This window comes from Berghia stephanieae, chromosome 11, assembly GCF_034508935.2.
Source record: "Berghia stephanieae isolate SIO BIC M18660-M18661 chromosome 11, UCSD_Bste_1.3, whole genome shotgun sequence".
NCBI lineage: Eukaryota > Metazoa > Mollusca > Gastropoda > Nudibranchia > Aeolidiidae > Berghia > Berghia stephanieae.
The window spans coordinates 6024689-6037997 of record NC_088370.1 but is presented as its reverse complement, the minus strand read 5'-3'; the positions used below and the strand labels follow the sequence as shown (position 1 = coordinate 6037997).

Here is a 13309-nt window from a genome sequence, read left to right as displayed (position 1 = left end):
CCTCGGAGAAGGCTCTTTACTCACATTCTGTCACTGTACTCAGGTGTAAAATGAGTACCTGGCCGTTAACAGCGTTGTATCTGTCCGAAAAAAATAAAAAATTGTAATATCGCCGAACAGGCGTCATGTTCCGTCGTAAATGTTAAATGTTGCTGTTGGCCAGGGATCCCTTGTAAAGCGCTTTGAGCATGTTTAGTGGATATTGCGCTACATAAAAAAGCTCAATTAAAAAAAACACTTTTTAAAGAGTTTATTGTTTTTATTATTTTTTCTCTGTCATGGCATACCTGATGGTTTTAGCTTCTGGTTGGCAGCACTGGCTTCTGACACTGGAAGGGAACCAAATGTAAAATATCGGATGTCCTCTGCAAATGGAAGTTCAGCCCAAAACAAGCACTGAAAATTTCATGAGAGCAAATGTCTAAATAAAATTCATGAAGAAATTAAAAAAAAAAAGTAGTCCTTCTGAGCCATTAAGCCGATGGAGCCTGAGTTTATACTGGTTTTTACAGCTTGAATTAGACAATAGCAATTGCTTGTTATCCTTTGGATAGGATGCTAATCAATCGCAAAGTACTTTCCACCAGATCAAACATACCCAGCTACCCAATTACTGTTGGGTGGACAAAATGATCAGAAAATAAAAATCTCAATCACCGTCTTGAAAAGCTTAGTTGGAAAAAAAAAAACTAAAACAAACCAATAAATGATAAAATTCTAAGATAACTAACTCAACATGTCACAATAACGATGTCTTTATGGAATTTTAAAAAATTTGTTTTAAACTGAAATCGTCAAAAAAACTAAAAAAACTTGAGCTTTTATATCTCTCAATTTGCTTTATCTCTTACACCTTATCTCTCTAACATTGAAAACAGCATGGATTCTCGTGATGGACTCGGGTAAACCCCTGAGGACTATTCACCAATCCGAGAAGCAAAGATACAATTCAGATGTCTTTTAAAAATGTGTTTTTTTTTTAACAGGAATAAATACATTTTTAAATTGAATTAATAAATCTACATTGGGTCTTTCACTTGTGTTTGTATGGGAGAGGCGGCAGTAAAAATATCTTTAATACAGACCTGTCTACTACTACGAGAAATTACTAGAATTACTAAATTTTGGCCTTAATTTCATGATTTATGAGCATCTCTAAGTCATTAAAACTTATTGAAAATGAAAGTTTATGCCAGACCACAAAATTTCAAGGATATTCAAGTGTTATTTAATCCTACTGACGGTAAATTGTTGATCTATAAAGTTAACTTCAGTGATGAATATTTTTATCTCCAAAAGACTACGAATTAAACATTTTTCAAGAAAGCAGGTATATTTTATTATACTATAATTCTTTGAAAGGGGTGGGGGGGGGGGGGTTAAAATTTTTTTTAAAAATCTTTATTTACTTTAATTGATTGATTTTACCTCATATTTACTTTTGATGTGTGGAAAGAGACAACCAAGTCGTGGGGCAGAGTTGGCAGCGTAGACACGTCTTGCTATGACGACAGAATTGGTCTCGTATAGGGCATTGATCAAAGCTGACAGAGCCACTGCTGCTGCCTAGAAAAAAAACAAAGCAATGATGAAGGATAAAAATAGAAATAATAATAATAATAATAATAATAATAATAATAATAATAATAATAATAATAATAATAATAATAATAATAATAATAATAAAATAATAATAATAATAATAATAATAATAATAATAAATAATAATAATATATCTTTATTGTCCCAAAAAAGTGGCAATTTGTCATTTGGTTACACATTTATAACAATACAATATTGACATAGACACACTCACACAAGATGCACACTAGTAACATAGTAGTTATCGTAAAAAAAAACAACAAAAAACAAAAAAAAACAAAAACAAAACAAACCGGCATCAACAACATCATCATCATCATCGTCATCATCATCAAATCACCTCCATCCAAAAGAAAGGTAAGTCCTTCAGAGCCAAAGGGCTTGTGAAGCTGGAGATTATCCCTGTTTCTATAGTGCTACTTGGATAATAGCAACTGCGTGCTACCCTTTGGAGAGAACAAAGTTCCTTTTGCCGGATTTAACAGACCCAGCTACCAAATCACTGCTGGAGAGACAACGTGGTTCACAACCAAGTACTCATTTTACACCTGAGTATGGTGAGACAATGTGAGTAAAGAGCCTTTTCAAAGATTCAACTATGCATTGCTATTAAAAATATATCCCCCAAAAAATCAAGTCTTCCTTGACTGGGGATTGAACCTCAGACCACCTGATTACTGGTCAGACGTGCTACAATTACACCATAGAGGTTACCCAATAGTTGGGACAATTTTAATACCTATATTCTTCACAAGGGTACACGTTTTACACTGTGAACCCTCGCTTGCACCGCAAAACACAAGCATTGAACACGAAAGAACAAGGACAAAGATGTGAGAGTAACTCTATTTTTGTTTTTGAAAATATTGCATTGACAAATTAGGGAGCTGGCACTTGTGTATATGATGGACCTCAACAACATCATAGACATGGCATCAAAACAGAGACATGAATGGAGATTCTTGTGTACAGATATCTAGAAGGTCGTGAACGGCTTTAAATCAAGCAAGTCAAGTCAATTAGAGTAAAATAAGACCTAAGCTGATAACTGTGGTCTCGGTCTAAAAAAAAAGTAATTGCAATTAAAGGTTCGTATCTCATCCTATACTCTAAGACTTGCTGTTGACTTGGGACCCCATATAAAATGCTTTGAGCACATTGAGTGGACATTAGCTATGTAAAGCCTCACAAGCTTTATTGTTTTTTGTTCAATTTTTCAATTGCATGACCTCACATTATATAACCTACTTACCTCATCTCCTTTCTCTGCTGTCACACTAAGAATTCCATCTCCAAGAAATAAATGGCGCTTTACCTGTAATTTTGAAAAGATTAAACCTTGTGTAATATTTTGTACAATCACAAAAACAGATGTATTGCCTAAAGTGTACCAAAAATTCTGTCACACCCAAAATAATTGAATATTTTTACTGTGTGATTTGTTAATAAGTGCGGCTATGTGGTCTTTGTGGTATGACACTCACTTTCGGATCGGAAGGCCCTGGCTCGGCGCATTGTTGAGTCCTTTGAAGGGCTCTTTACTCATATTCTCTCTGAGTTGCAATTCACTTGATATACAGCAGTGGTCAAATCTGATTGTCTGCACTTTACTTGGGGTGGCATGTGAATTTTGCAGAAAATTCTTATAACCTCCAAGTAATGTGTTAGATGGTGTTAATTTTTTTTTCCCCCACAATGTTACCAATGTGAACTGAAAGCTTGCACATTATCGAAGCTTTTCATCTTCTTTGATGTAACCAGTAATTAAATGGTTTTTAAAAAATGGTTAAACTAATAAGTTCTGACCGTGATCGTACTTTAGGAAGGATTTCCACTGGATCATCAATTTCCACAATAATAAAAACAATAAAAACATTAATAAACAAAAATGAAAATAACAGCTTAAAAAAAGAACCAAAATACCAAACACGGAACGTTTCGAGCTCAAAATCCTTCTTAAGCCAACAACAAAAAACAATAAAGACATAAATACATTACTAAATTCCAGATAGATGACAGAGATAATTTCAAAGATTTTTAAAAAAAGAGAAGACCTACAATTATCTCTGTTTTGAGCCTGAAACGTTCCGTGTTTTGGTATTTTGTTCTTTTTTGAAACTGTTATATTCATTTTTGTTTATTAACTTTTACAGTTCACAGCTCCTAGCAGCCTAGTATCACTTTAAAAACATTAAAATATTACTTTATACCCAGACTGACAGCAGAAAAGCAATTAGCACGTCTTATTGGTTAGTTCAATCTTGAAATGTCAAACTTTCCTATAGATGGGAATGAGAGGGTTATGAAACTATAGTTCATCAATTGTCCTGAATAAAAGACACAAATTTAATCTAAATTCCATATTTTTAGCTAAACATTCCAATGTTAACATCTAAACCAGCCTGATATAAGACCCTTGTGAGCCATTTGTGATTCCATTTTAGGGTAAAATTCATAAATAAGCATGACCCTCAGTCTTAAAATAGTAACATGTCTGGTGAATCAGATCTCTGAATGTGAATTTATAGTTTAAATAATAAAAAATAGGAATTTTGAGTTGGTTGGAATGTTAGAAATTGTATTTATTCTCCACCATAACGAACAGAAATTATACCCAAGTTTCATTATACATTCAATTTACAGTGCATTGGTCACTATGACACAATACAGCATTAAGACGGAGGTTCACAAACAATAAATAATAAATAACAGTCCCTTTCTTCTTCTTCTTCCTTTTAAGTCTGTAACTTCAGATTTTGAAGGCTCCACAGACCACAGTATTTTTGTTTATTCATCCCCAAGAAGAATTTGTCTTCTGGGCCTATTCCAAGGGTTGGCTGAAATAACCCTGACGTCAGCCGAAGTGCAGCGCTGCAAAGTGAGTTAATGTGAGGTGACTTTCTCAAGACCACATAGTGCGGCAGGTAGTTGAACTCGGTACCTTTCAGATACGAAGAAAAGACCATACCGATTCTTGTCCAATCTTGTCATTAAGTCACAACTCCGTGCATCAAAGATAATTGCGACTGTGAGTGTGGTGAGAACAAATGGACGTGCCTAAGCCTTCAGTTTGATTCTATCTATTTGTTGGTCATTCATTTTTAAAAATAAAGCCACCATTTAAAAGTGATAATTTGTAAAATTAACTTACATTGTCTGCCTTAGTAAAACCTAAAACCTTGAGACATTTCAAGGCTTTATATTTCATATTGTCTTTATCATCCTCTGACATTGGCACAAGCGTGTTGCCATAGCGATAACCTGGAAACAATGGACAAGAAAGAAAACAAAATAAAACAAGACAGCTCAAATGAAAATTGGAAAAAAATGTGATGTTTTCCTTCTTCTTCTTCTTCGCTAAGTAGAAACCTCAAGTTTGAGGACCGAACTATATTTGATTTTAAGATAAATTAGGGAGAACAAAAAAATTGATGAAGGATTATTGAAGATATCATATAAATGAACTTTGGTGCTTGAAGTTCTCACTGAATACAGAATGGCACCAAAAGATTAAAAAGATCAGGCCGTAAAATGAAGGATAATTGAAGATATCATATAAATGAACTTTGGTGCTTAAAGTTGTCACTGAATACACAATGGCACCAAACGATTAAAAAGATCAGGCCGTCAGATTCCACTGCATGAGTCCATGGTCTGATAGAAGATGGGTAGAAGGAACTGAGGTGGGAGATTGCTGGGTTGTTTCATTTCTGTATCACCACGACTACAAGTATAGTGGTTGACATAATATTTGACCTGGACTCAGTACAGTTTCTTTATAACTACAGAGAACACTCATCCAGTACATGTTAAATGTTGCTGTTGTTCAGCGCTTTGAGCACGTTTAGTGGATAAGAGCTATATAAAAGCACAATTTTTTTTTTTTCTAAGTACCGCATTTGAATGTGGTACACACAGAATTCCTAAGGCAAGACTGGCACCATGCTTAAAAGGAGGAAGTGTCCCATCAACTCGACAAACAAAATTCTTCACATATGCCCGTTTATCACATCTTGCCTCTTTTTCTCGAGTCTGAGTTCGATCCCGAGTCAAGGTCGACTGATTCTTTGGGATGGTTTTTTTTCTTGTATTTTCTTGTATTTTTCTTTCTTGCTTGTCTGTACCTTTCATACACACTTGTTCAGTTCTATATCTTACACCGGTGCCTGCTCCTTAATTTCTTCGATATATCAGTACAACCATTGCCTTCCTCATTTCTTCCTACTCACCCTCTACCATGTCCTCCCTATCGACTTCTGTTTCCTCGTCGTCGTTCATGTGGAACGTTCTCAGGTTGCTTGGTGCCACGCTTGTGTCCTTTGCAAAGACTTTCTTCCAGGACTGCTTAAGTTTGAACTCCTTCACCTGAGATTAGATTTATTTAATTAAAAAAAAAAAAAAAATCTTTCAAATCTTACATTCTTTCAAATTTGTCTGACTCATATTTTTTTTAAATCTTTTTTTCATTTAACAAAGACATATTTCATAAGTCTGACCATGGAGCCATGTTTATCCGTTTCTAATGTATTGCAAGGTAAAGTGCGGCTATGTGTCTTGTATGAACTCGCTTCAGATCGGAAGTCCTGGGTTCAAGCCTCGCTGGTGCATAGTTGAGTCCTTGAAAAGGCTCTTTTCTCATATTCTCTCACCGTACTCAAATGTAAAATGAGTACTTGGCCGTTAACAGCGTTGTCTCTGCTGGAAAAAATTGTTTTATTGCCTTACTGGTGTCATGTCTCGTTCTACATGTTACATGTTGCTGTTGGTCATGGACCCTTTGTAAAGTGCTTTGAGCATGTATAGTGGATATTGCGCTATATAAAAGCTCAAGTTTTTTTAAAAAATGTATTAGCAAGACCAATAACAATTGCATAGAGGATTACACTCAAATGTTAACAAAATAAGGTCAAAACAAAAATAGAGAGATAATTTACAAGGAAAAAAACAAAAACATTCCCTCCCAAAACTAACTCTATACTTTTGACTGTTTCCCTCTCAACCAAGGACTCCAGCAAGGGCCAAGACAAAACCAAATAATCCCATTCCAAGTCAAAGACAGAAAGCAACTCAGAAAACAGATATAGGGGAGATTGAAGACACAGCAAGCGACCTCCTGACAACCACTGGAGTGAGACAAATTCATATCCCTGGTTAACCCTCTCCACTAACTATAGGAAAATCGTCACATTCGTTACGATACAACCAACATCTTTCTTTGTCAAATTTCTCTTGTACATCATACAATTTAAAGAAAATGAATAGTGTGTTGTAGAGCATGTTTTGCAAAAGAAATTAGTTATCGCTAGAACTTCCTGCTATTGTGTTTGAGTGATAAAAACAAAAAAATATTTTTGTGTTAGTTGGGTGTGAAGATTTGGGGAAAATCCTGAAAATGGCTGGTAAGGAGAGAGTTAAACCTTTCCCCAATCACTGACCCGAACTGACCTTTGAATAGCCATTGACGGGAATGGCCAAATCTCCAATCTCCAGTTGGACTTTCCATGCAATTGGTTTGATTTGCCTGGACTGGAAGTAACTCAGAGCTGGTAGGGCCTCTCTGGGGAATGAATGCAATGAGTCAAAATAAAGTTTTGGGTTTTCTTGAAAATAAAGTGGTCCTTCAGAGCCATAAAGCCCATGGAAAATAGCGACTGCTTTCTACCCTTTTGATAGGATGATAGTCTATCGCAAAGCACTTTCCACCAGATCTAACAGAACAGACCCAGCTACCCAAGGGTAGTGTAGGGAAACGTCCAGAGTATCTGTCTTCGTCTAATAAATTGAAGCTTATAATTCAATACTTATCGTAATTTTTTCTGGGTTCGAGCCTTGCTCGGTGCATAGTTGAGACCGTTTACAGCGTTGTCTCTGTTGGAAATAATTGTAATATCGCTTACAGGCAACATGTCTCATTCTACATGTTACGTGATGCTGTTGGTCAAGGACCCTTTGTAAAGCGCTTTGAGCACATTTAGTGGATATTGAGCTGTATAAAAGCTCAAGTTCAAGTTTTTAGACTGTCTGTTATATCAATCCTACTATAAACCTCAATCAAAAGTTACACATAGTTTTATGTATTAGAATATTTAACATGGCTGACAGATGTTGTGAGTATTTTTATCTAAACGCATAGCGTCAATATTAGAACAGACTTACGCAAAGCTATAACACTCTCCATTCACTTGATCCAGAATGTGCTTGATAAGCCCTTCTCCAGATCTCTGCTGACTGCTCTTGGGTTTGTCTTCTGATGCTCCTCCCCTTCCACCCGTACTAGTTCCAGGCTTATCGTCATCATCATCATCGTCCTCATCCTCCATGTTAGGACCTCTGTAAAAAATAAAAATGAAAGTGAATCCTGCATTCGAGATGACGCCTCTTAGGGATCAATAAAGGGAATTTATTTTAAATTATTTTTTCTTTTACTCACATTCTCTCACCATACTCAGGGTACAATGAGACCTAAAAGACAGATAGAAGGGCTCTTTCAGAAATAACCAAAAAATACCCATTGCTCAGCAACCAGTGGAGATTTTTAAATTCTGTAAACGACATGATATTCCTTATTTCCTTACGGATATTCCCACAAATTATGAAGTGCCTCATTTTGCACAATGAATTTCTAGACGATTTTAAAGATGGCAGCCCACCTTGAAACTTGGTCAAAGGAGGAAATCAGAGCTGTCATACGTTTTTTGAACGCCAAAAGTCTGAATCCTACCGAAATTCATAAAGAACTTCAGAGTGTATATGGTGAGCATGTTATAAGCCGTACACAAGTCTATCACTGGTGTAATTTGTTTGAAGCCGGCCATTCCGACTTGACATACAGGGAAGGGAGAGGGCGTTCGATAACTGCGACGTCAGAAGACAATGTGAAGCAAGTTGATGAGTTTATTCGTCAAGACAGGAGGTTGAAACTTCATGAAATCGCAAGCAGTCTTGAAATTTCGGAAACTTCTGCCCATAGAATTGTATTTGATGAATTTGGCTACAGAAAAGTCAGCGCAAGATGGGTTCCTAAGCAATTGACAGACAATCATAAAGAACAAAGATTGGACATCTGCAGGGAACTTTTGAGAAGAAGCAAGAGCTCACGCAGGGTTCACGGGCATACTGCCAACGCAGGCGGAGACTTTCTAGGGTACGATGTGACTTTTCTTGACAGCATAGTCACCGGTGATGAGACTTGGTTGCACCATTGCACCCCAGAAACAAAGCAAGATTCGATGACATGGAAACATCCATCCTCACCTGTCGCGAAGAAATTCAAAGTCATGCGGTCAGCAAAGAAAATAATGGGAACTGTTTTCTGGGACAGTCGTGGTGTTATTCTGTTCGAAACCTTACAACCTGGAGAAACAATCAATGCTGCAAGGTACTGCCAAACTCTTGACAAGCTTAGGGAGGCCATTCGCAGAAAGCGCCCAGGGCAGTTGACCAGCGGGGTCATTTTGCAACACGACAACGCTACACCCCACACAGCACGAGTGACGCAAGGTTGGCTAGAGAAATATGGATGGGAGATTTTGCCACACCCACCACACAGTCCAGACCTCGCACCATCTGATTATCACCTCTTTGGGCCACTGAAACGTGAGCTGGCAGGAAAGCGCTTTGATGTCGATGAAGAGCTTGTTGACCATGTGGGAAATGGCTACAAAACCTTGACGGAAATTTCTTCCGAGAGGGTATCTATTCCATGGTGCGGCGTTGGCAGAAGTGTGTCGACAGACTTGGCTGTTACGTAGAGAAATGAAGGACGAGTCAAGGTATGAACACGTGCAAGAATTTTGTTGATAGCATAAAAATCGCGGATTTTACAGGCATTTTTCGGTTAATTATGAAAGAGCCCTCGTAGTTATAGGCATGGTATTGTATCATTTCTACGTCAATTTGTGTTAAATCAATAAAACAGTTCTAATGCAGGTGGAGAAGACAACCAGTCAAATGGGGAAGCATTATTGATAAGTCAGTGGCACACTTGAGAAGGACTTACATGACGTTGAGCTCTGTTTTGGTGTTCTGCATGGCATTGATGATAATGTCCAGCTCTTGGTCTCCAAAGGGACTGCCAAGATTAGAGAAGAGGATGATTCGCCGGGAACCAAAGCCTCTCTTACCCCTTGAGAAAAGATAGATATCAAAAGGAAAAGAAAAAAAAAAAGACTATTAGAATTATCAAAGTCAATGCATCAGCCCCTCAAAGGTCTGGGTTAATTTTATTCTATTCCAATATGATATGACGCTGTATCAAAATGTACAAAAAGACACAGAAATCAATTCATTTTGAAAAGCTGTAACGACAAAAAAATGTTTCCATTACTTGATATAGACATAGCTAAGACTAAGAGTAAAAAAAAATTAAGATTTTCAAAATACATTTTTTAAATGTGACTGTCTTAGCTAAAGCTAAAGAGTCTTGCATTTTGTCATTTTGGTAAACAATTCTTTCATTGTGCTGCTAAAGTTTCGTGGGGTAATCTGCCAGAGCACATGACAACAAAGACATTTTTGAATTGCTTTGAGAGACTCTTATAACAAAAGTGGCAGCTTCTTAGACTTGTTCAGATCTGTTTTCTGTTCTCGTAAGTGAGTCTGGTACAAATATTTAATGAAACCTCAAGACATGTCAATTTTTATGTTAAACATATATAGTTAATTTATATGCAAAAATGGTAAAAATTCTAATGTTAGTGAAAAGTCTAAAAGGCCTCATTTTAATTCAAATTTTATTAAGCAAATTTACAAAACAATACCTTTTTTTTATTGTTCTAGTTGTTGTTTTTGTATAAAAGAGATATGCATATCTACAACAATAAACAATTTATTCAATTCAATGCTTTATTCTTAAAAATATTTCTTTAACTTTGATAATCTGATAATCTAGTATTGGGCCCAAACCCTGCAATCTCGTGCCACTGTGAGAATTGAATATGTTCTTCTCAGTTGTTCCATTCCAATTCTTTAAATAAAGAGTTTCAAATGTGGAACAGAGTATAAATTTTTTGCTGCAGAAATAAGAAATAAAACAAAATTGAAAACATCACAAGACTTACTGTAAACCTTTTTCTAAATGATCCAAGGCAACAACAATGGCATCAAGGACTGGGGTCAAAGGTTATGGAAAATGAAACAACATCTCCCTTGAAGAGGTTTGCGATATGAAACTATTCTTGGAACGTTTCGAGTCCTGCTCTGAGCAATACGAAGTGACTCATTTTACCTTGAGTATGGTAAGAGTATGTGAGTAAAAAAAAAATTATTAAAAATAAATTCCCTTTATTCATTCCCAAGGGACAATGTCTTTAGGGTCTATTCCATGGGAAGGCTGGAAAAAACCCAGGTGTCAGCCACAGTGCAGTGCCGCAAATTGAGCTAGGGCGAGGTGACTTACTCAAAGCCACACAACGAGGTGGGTAGTCAAACTCGGTACCTTTTGGGTACAAAGCAAAGACCGTACTGCTGAGCCACGCTGTCCCAGAGCCTGTTCCAAGGATTCAACTATGAGTCACACAGAGCAGGACTCGAACTCTGGACCTTCTGATCCAAAGGCAAGTGTCAAACCACAAGATCACATAGCCGCACAAAGGCTGAAACATGGAATTTTAGCAACCCAATCACTGCTTGGTGGAGAGAGGGGTCCAAAAAAAAATATCTCAACTTCATCCAGAATCGATCGTAGTTCCTTTGCACATAAAATGAGTGCTCTACCAACTGAGCTACCCTGTACATGTGGAGGCAACTTGTCCCATGTTTGATAATAAAACAAGGCAATTCTATTCTATTTGTCGTGGAGACAAAAAGGATACAATCCCCGTCAGTGTCGCTTGGCTGGAGTTCGGTTTGAACAGTCTGTAAGAGGTCAAAATCTGCAACTCCCAGTCTCCGCTTTAAAGAGATGTTCTGGTAGCTCTCTCCGTCATCCAAAGGATTGTCAGTGTCGTCTGTGCCAAACAAGATAAGAGCCACTTCATCTTTGGACTCTGAGAACATCTGGGAACAAGAAAATAAAATGTTTATTTATATGTATTATAAAGTATAAAATAAAAATCATGAAATACAAGTGCTCGACTTTAGTATCAAAGGAGTGGTAAATATACATGATCAATAAAATATTTGAATTAGTATTGACCCCTACAAGTCTCTTTCATGCCTTTTATTTTGGGCAATATATATAAAATCGTGTTATGATACAAATATGGTATAACGAGTGCTTGACATGTTGATAACAGCAAAGTTGATTGACGTTTCAGGCCAGTATAGCCGACATCAGGACTGAGTGGTACATGTTATGGTTGTCGCTGACTGTTGAAGTGCATAGCTGCCAACCAAACCAAGCTTATTAAGAGGGAGTTTTGGTCAGAAAATCAGGGAGATTAATAAAAAATCAGGGAGACACATAAATGTATAAATCTCAATCTGTAATTACAATCGATATCAGCCATGTAGAGCTATTTAACTCCACTCAAAAGAATGGATTCAGCATCAGCCTTTCCGATTATAAATCTACCACAATACCAAACGACTTAAACTCACTTCCATTTACAACATGGAGGACTGGAATTTCACGTACGTTACAGAAAGAACCCGCATGGTAGGCTAACATGGGTTCTAGGCCTGGTCAGGCTATTGCACGATAATGCGGGAGATCAATGTGACGGGCGGGATCGCGGGAGTCTCCCGCAATTTCCCGTAGGATTGGCAGCTATGGAAGTGATTCCATAATTTCAAAGTAATTTGAAGTAAGTAAAACTATTATTACCAATAAAAGATATAAACTTGCTTCACGTGTATCATAATAATATTTTCAAAATTACGCCCTTCTGCATGGGATGCCATCGCCAAGGCATTTTTCATAATAATATTTCTAAAATTACGCCCTTCTGCATGGGATGCCATCGCCAAGGAATTTCCTGAAGGAAAATAGAGATAATCTGCCAGACAAATGACTGATTTCAACAAGAATCACCCATGTTGCTGTAATGTAGTGAGATGCTGTCATCTCGGCACTCCATGAAGGAATATAGATAGAGAATCTATCCAACAAATGATAGGAATCACCCATGTTGTCCAAAGTGAGCAAATTGGCTATTAATAATCTTGCCCAAAGAAAAAAAAAAAAAAAATGATAGTGCCTGAAGTAGGTCTCAAAGCCGGGACCTTCCGGGCCACAGACCAATGCCTTAATAACCACTTGCCCTGCCCACCTCACCACTTCCCCCCCCCCCTCTTCCTTACATGACTCACATCTATAATACTGTACAATAGCCCTTACCACTTACTATCAAAGGGATAAAGATAATGAACAATGGATACCTTTCGTTGGAGAATCATATTTATCCCTTCTATGGCTGTTTGCAGTGGCGTAGCCTCACCAGGGGGCGCTTGATCCATGGAAGGCCCTATATCCAAGATGATAGCTATTGCTTCCTACTCAACAACAAAAAACAAAAAAAAAAAAAAAAAAAAAAAAAGAATTTTTTGTATTTTTTTTTTTAGAAAAAGAAATAAAGCATCAACTTTTACTGAATATTTAAATTTAAACACTTGAATTTTAAAATTATAATCCCAGAAAGTATGAAAATTGGTCGAGAAATTGTTATTATCTACATTTATTATGCAAGGGGTGTCCCGATAGCTCAGTTGGTATACAGCACTCGCTTCACACACACAAAAGGGCCAAGATCAATTCTGGGTGGTAAAG

At 37.0% G+C, this 13309-nt stretch overlaps 1 protein-coding gene across 1 annotated transcript in view; it reads right to left on the bottom strand.

Moving 5' to 3' along the window:
• Positions 1–13309, bottom strand: part of LOC144956968 (X-ray repair cross-complementing protein 5-like) — a 34072-nt gene that overhangs the window by 14062 nt on the left and 6701 nt on the right. Inside the window, exons 2-12 of the mRNA XM_078887835.1 lie at positions 12922–13035; positions 11415–11598; positions 10662–10710; positions 9602–9727; positions 7759–7932; positions 7048–7159; positions 5832–5967; positions 4754–4863; positions 2855–2917; positions 1429–1566; positions 288–396 (exon numbers count right to left, since the gene is read on the bottom strand). Coding sequence (XP_078743961.1) covers positions 288–396; positions 1429–1566; positions 2855–2917; positions 4754–4863; positions 5832–5967; positions 7048–7159; positions 7759–7932; positions 9602–9727; positions 10662–10710; positions 11415–11598; positions 12922–13035 — 1315 coding nt within the window. The remainder of the gene's footprint in view (positions 1–287; positions 397–1428; positions 1567–2854; positions 2918–4753; positions 4864–5831; positions 5968–7047; positions 7160–7758; positions 7933–9601; positions 9728–10661; positions 10711–11414; positions 11599–12921; positions 13036–13309) is intronic.